The sequence below is a fragment of the Rhinolophus ferrumequinum genome, chromosome 11 (assembly GCF_004115265.2).
Source record: "Rhinolophus ferrumequinum isolate MPI-CBG mRhiFer1 chromosome 11, mRhiFer1_v1.p, whole genome shotgun sequence".
Taxonomy (NCBI): domain Eukaryota; kingdom Metazoa; phylum Chordata; class Mammalia; order Chiroptera; family Rhinolophidae; genus Rhinolophus; species Rhinolophus ferrumequinum.
Window position 1 is genome coordinate 87,384,374 of NC_046294.1, and position 6,450 is coordinate 87,390,823.

Genomic DNA, 6,450 nt, shown 5'->3' on the forward strand with positions numbered 1-6,450 from the left:
CCCTCACTGCCGAGCAGAGAACCGAAGCCTTAGGCACTGAGACTAGTCGCCCCCTCCCTACCCTCCCAGAACTCGCCCTGCCCCCACCTGCCCGGTGCTAGAAGCGGAACACTAGCAGTGTCAGATCAAAAGAACAGAATATTTGCAGTTCGGAGAACTGTGGTCCACAGACTCGTACTCGCAGTCCAACTAGTTCTGGCAAAGGGGAGGGAGCTGCGGAAGCAGGACCAGCTGTGGTGGTGGTCGCTGCCATTGCTCTGGGCCACCTCTCACAACTCACCCTGCCCCAGTCCCCACCTATCTGGGCGGATCCATGCAGGAGTAAACAGAACTGCTGAAACACACAGGCTTTGAATCTGGTGCAGGAAGAGCTTTGGAACTTCAAAAGCTCTCTGCATACCCACACAGACACTGCACCCTGTGACCCAGGCGAACTATTAACAGAGGAGAAGCCCGTCTCCCAGGGAATCCCCCCATTGTGTGAGAAGCTGGAATAGTGCAGAGAAAACGTAACACTACATTGTGAGAGAGAATAAAGGGCTGCAATCGGAGAGAAAATAAAACATTCTACCAACACCTACTGGAAAACAAAAGAAAGACCTTTTCCTATCAACCTGTTGCAGAACCCACTCCTGTAGATGTCTAGGAAGAGAAATAATAAATCATTAATTGCCATGAATAACCAAGGCAACAAGACAGCTCAGATAGAAAATGAAAAGTCTCCAGAAAATGAACTTAAAGATATGGAAATATGTGACTTAAATGACAGAGAATTCAAGACTGCAGTTCTGAAAAAACTCAACGAAATGCAAGAAAACACAGAAAGGCAGGTTAATGAACTCAGAAATAATGCTGTAATGAACATAGGGTTACATATATCTTTACAGATAAATGTTTTCAGATTTTTTTGGTAGACACCCAGAAGAGGGATAACACACACACACACACACACACACACACACACACACACACACACACAACTACAGACCAATATTTCTGATGAATACAGATGCAAAAGTCCTAAACAAATGCTAGCAAATTGAATACAACAATACATTAAAAAGATTATACAGCACGACCAAGTGGGGTTCATTCCAAAGGTACAAGGATGGTTCAACATATGCAAATCAATCAATCTGATACACCACATAAACAAAATAAAAGGTAAAAATCATATGATTATATCAATAGATGCAGAAAAAGCATTTGATAAAATACAACATCCATTTATGATTAAAACACTTCATACAATGTGTATAGAAGGAAAGTACCTCAACATAATAAAAACCATATATGACAAACCCTAGCTAATATCATACTTAAAAGTGAAAAACTTAAAGCTTTTCTTCTAAAGTCATGAACAAGAGAGGGATGCTCCACTGTCACCACTGTTATTCAACATAGTATTGGAAGTCCTCACCAGAGCAATCAGGCAAGAGAAAGAAATAAAAGGCATACACATATGGAATGAATAAGTTAAATTGTCACTTGATGCAGATGACATGATTCTTTATATAGAAAACCATAAAAACTCTACCAAAAAATATTAGAAACAATAAACTAATACAGTAAAGTTGCAGGATACAAAATCAATGTACAAAAATCCATTGCATTCCTATATACTAACAATGAAATTTTAGAAAAAGAAATGAAAAAAAAAAAAAACAATTCCTTTTGCAATTGCAACAAAAAGAATAAAATACCCAGGAATAAACTTAACAAGGAATGTGAAGGACGTATACACTGAAAACTATGGCATTATTAAAAGAAACTGAAGAAAACACAAAGAAATAGAAAGATATTCCATGTTCATGGATTGGAGGAATCAACAGAGTTAAAATGGCCATATTACCCAAAGCAATATACATATTTAATGCAATCCCTATCAAAATCTCACTAACATTTTTTTCAAGACAGAACAAAAAACTCACCAGATTTGTATAGAATCACAAAAGACCCCAAATAGCCAAAGCAATACTAAGAAAAAAGAATAAGCTCTACCTTTTAATACTTCCAAGTTCTTCCTTTTGTTCCCCAGTCATACGGGTAGTAGCTGCTGCCTGCAATTGCTATATCCACGATACTTAGTGTTCTCTGTCTGCCTTTTCAGTTACAAAGCTAACAATTCTCTATAATAAACTCTCTGTATTAAAATACCTGGTTGGTTTACATTTCCTTACTGGATCCTGATTGTCCAGACAGACATATAAAAATTTCTTGGGGGAATGGACAGACGAAATGCAATACAATTTAGGATGACCTCATACTTTTCCACAGAAACTTAATATCAGGAGACAATACAGCAATGTTTACAAAGTTCTAAGGGGAAAAAAAAGAAAAAACAAAAATATTTTATCCTATCAAGTCTCATACATAAAGACAATAGGCAGACATTCTCAAATATGAAAGAAAGTAAGGAATAGAATATCTACATTCTCTGTTGGGGCCAAACTGCAGTTGGTGCGGGGAATGGCACCACAGTGTCCCTGAGCAGGGTGAAAAAGGGTGTCAGGAGGAAAGTTGTTCAATGCACTGTGTCTGATTCCAAGTGGGGTGAGGAGAGCGTCCACGAGGCAGGGCTGCCTGGTGTGAGGCGCCAGGGATAAGCGAGGAGAGGAGGGCATCCACACGGGAGGTGAGGGTAGTCATACAAGGGGCATCAGGGCCCAAGCAGGATGAGGAGGAGTGATCTGGCATGTCGGATCAAAGCCTGAGTGAGATGAAGAAGGCATCTATGGTGGGGTTGGTGCGGGGAATGGCCCATCAATGGCAGTCAAGCCCAAGCAGGTTGAAGAGAATACCCCTGGAGAAATGTCATGGCACAGGGTCAGAGCTCACTCAGAGTAAGGAGAGAAAACATGATGGGGAGCCCAGTAGTAGGTGTTAGAGCCCAAGGACGGGAATAAAGGCATCAGTGCTGGCGGTAGGGGAATAGGCAGCAGAGATAAGAATTGATTATATACAGTGGATTAGTCAACTATGTAAATACATCAAGACTAAAGGAAGCCAGATATCTCACTATCAGGAAAAGGAGTTACAAATACAAAAAGGGAGAAAACTGGAATAAACTCTGTGGTGTTGTATTCACCTGGAGCTATTGGTGTAAATTTAGGTTTTCTACATATGAAGATCTGACAACTAAGTTTGCAAACTTGCCACCGTGCACTTACATTGGCAGCACTGTACAGACAGCTCGGTGAGGTTTCATAACGTTGGTATATCAGCGTCTCACAGCTGTGTTTGTGTTTATGTGTGGTGGTGTCTTGCTGAATGGCATTCATTATTGTTGTTGCGTGTCTTTGTGTGCCATCACGAGAATGTCTGAGCTTGAATTAGAGCAACAAACAAATGTTAAATTTCTTGTTAAACTTGGCAAGAGTGGAAGTGAAATCAGAGACGTGTCAGTCCAAGTTTATGGGGATAATGCCATGAAGACAACAGCAGTGTACAAATGGATTAAACGTTTCTCTGAGTGGAGAGAACACGTCACTGATGAAGAGAGGTCAGGGCAGCCATTAACGAGCAGAACTGATGAAAATATTACAAAAATTCTTTGAATTGTGCGTCAAAATCGTCGGCTGACTGTGACGACCATAGCTGACCAAGTAAGCATCGATAGGGAAACAGGAAAATCTTAACTGAAAAGCTTGGCATGAGAAAGGTGTGTGCAAAAATGGTCCCATAGGAGCTCTTGCATCACGACAATGCACCAGCTCACACAGCACTGTCTGTGAGGGAGTTTTTAGCCAATAAACAAATAACTGTATTGAAAACCCCTCACTACTCACCTGATCTGGCCCCCAATGACTACTTTTTTTTTTTTACCCAAAGATAAAGGAAATATTGAAAGGAAGACATTTTGATGACATTCAGGGCATCAAGGGTAATTCAACAACAGCTCTGATAGCCATCCCAGAAAAAGAGTTCCAAAATTGCTTTGAAGGGTGGACTAGGCACTGGCATCAGTGTATAACTTCACAAGGGGAGTACTTAGAAGGTGACCATAGTGATATTCAGCAATGAGGTATGTAGCACTTCTTCTAGGATGAGTTTGTGAACTTAATTGTCTGACCTTGTAAATAGATAAATGGACAAGGTATGATCAAAAACTACGGTGAATGTTTAAATTTTAAAAAATATATTACAGTAAAAGACACATTGCCATTAATCCCCCTTATTTTGAACACACTTATCCCATCTTTTTTGCCATTTTTTGAAGTAGTTCTAGAAGTTCTCATTCATGGATATCTTTAGTTGTGCTGTTGTGGCTGTCTCGGTGTCCTAATTGGTTCAAAACATTTACCTTTCATGGTGATTTTGAATATGGGGATGAGCCAGAAGTCGCATAGTGCCATATCCGGTGAATAATCCTTATCTGACAGAAATTGCCATACCAGAAGCAATGTGTGACACATAGCCTTTCCATTATGATCTCAAAATATGGTGAATGCTGCTGCCAAGTGCCATCCAATGGAAAGGCAGGGATCTTCAATATGGGCAGCAGCACGTTGAACCTTAGTAACAGTGTGTGACAAGTTTCAACTGTTCGGTGCAGTAAGTCGGGTGTGAGCTACGGTTGAGAGAAGGTGTGTTTTAGTGTGCCATAAATCATCCTCCATCATGACAACACTCTGTGTCACACGTTGCTTCTGGTACACAGCAATTTCTGTCAAATAAAAACATTACAGTGTGTTCTCATCCACATATTCACCTTATCTGGTACTGTGTGGCTTCTGGCTCTTCCTCAAAGTCAAAATGATTCAGGACATCGAGGCAGCCACAACAGAGCAACTAAAGACACTCACGAAAGAGGACTTCCAGAACTGCTTCAGAAAGTGGCAAGAATGATGGGATACTCATAAGTGTGTTTGAAGTGAGGAGGAGTATTTTGAGGGGGATTAATGGCAATGTGTTTTTTACTGCAATATTTTTTTTAAACATTCACCATATTGTTTGATCACACGTCACAGATGTGTATGTTGTAGCTCTGTCCTCTGAGAGTACTTGTGAGCAGCAACGCCCCAATATCAATTAACATATTGACCACCAAGATCTTGCATTCTAAATATACCATTTTTTGCTCTAAGAAATCAGGGTGCCTTGGATAAAGGACTGATTTCAAGATTGCCAGGGAGAGTGTAAATGAACTTGAAATTTCTTCTTGTGCCCTCCCCCCAAAAAGAGGAACGCCCTAAAGTATTATGAGTAATGAGGATATGTCAAAAAGATATACAAACCTGCTTCTATTGGCTAAATCATGAAAATTTGAACACCAAAATAAATAGTAACAACCCATTGGATAAAACAGAAACTATAAGTCTATGCAGATAATAAATAAATTAAAGTTTAGTGCAAAATGGGATGTTTACATAGTTTAAAACTTCTTGGCAGCTGTGAGCATCATCCAACGTCGCTGTGGCTACCTTTGACGACCTCGCAGAAACCCCGCAGCCGTGGCCAACAAGGGCTTGAAGGACCTGAAGAAACAAGTGGAAGGGGCGGCCCAGGACGCAGTGACTGCGGTTGGAGCAGCAGCTCAGCAAGTGGTGGATCAGGCCACAGAGGCAGGGCAGAAAGCCATGGACCAGGTGGCCAAATCTACCCAGGAAACCATCCACAAGTCTGCTAACCAGGCCTCTGAATCTTTCTCGGGTTTTGGGAAAAAATTAGGCCTCCTGAAATGACAGAAGGGAGCCACAGGTGACTCCCCTCCAGGCCCTGAGCTCCGGTCAGCGGCTGCCCCCTTGGCCTAATGCCTCATTAAAGCACATATTCCTTAAAATAAAAAATAAAAAAATTCTTCCCCATAAAATACTACTGATTACAAAGAGAAAAAAAGAGTAAATTTGCAGAGAAGAAGCCTAGCGTACATTATCAGAATCAAGTGATCAAAGTGAATATCATCAATAAAGAGACAGACACAAATGGTGTGACAGCATCACTTCTGTGACATTCCTGCCAAAGACGTGAAACTTGCGTCTACATGAAGAAACATCATGCAAAGCCAAATTGAGGGCATTTTCTAAAACAGCTGGCCTGTAATCTTCAAGGGTAAAGGTCATGAAAATCAAGATATGATTAAGGAAATGTTCCAGACTGAACCAGACTAAAAAGACGTGACAGTTAAATGCAACCTGTGATTCTCAATGGGATCTTTTTGCTATAAAAGCCATTACTGGGGCATTTGACAAAACTTGAATAATCTGAGGATTAGACGGAAGTATTGTACTGATATTAATTTTGTGATTCTGATCATCGTATTACGATTATATAGGGAAATATCTTTGTAGGAAACACACTCTAGAGTATTCAGGTACGATGGGGCATAAGGTCAGTAACTTACTCTCAAGTCCTTCAGGTAAAAAGTTTTAGCTTACTTTTTTTTTTATATATACTTCCAATTTTTTATAATTTTATAATCAGTTCAAAATAAAATTTAGTAATTTAAAA

General features: G+C 40.2%; 1 protein-coding gene across 1 annotated transcript; it reads left to right on the forward strand.

Moving 5' to 3' along the window:
* Positions 1 to 5,438: 5,438 nt before the first annotated feature.
* LOC117029789 (adipogenesis regulatory factor-like) lies at positions 5,439 to 5,776 on the forward strand (the record flags this gene model as incomplete). The annotated part of the gene is made up of 1 exon (XM_033118965.1): positions 5,439 to 5,776. A coding segment is annotated over one exon (246 nt), but the record flags the coding sequence as incomplete, so codon positions are not given.
* Between the last annotated feature and the right edge of the window lie 674 nt (positions 5,777 to 6,450).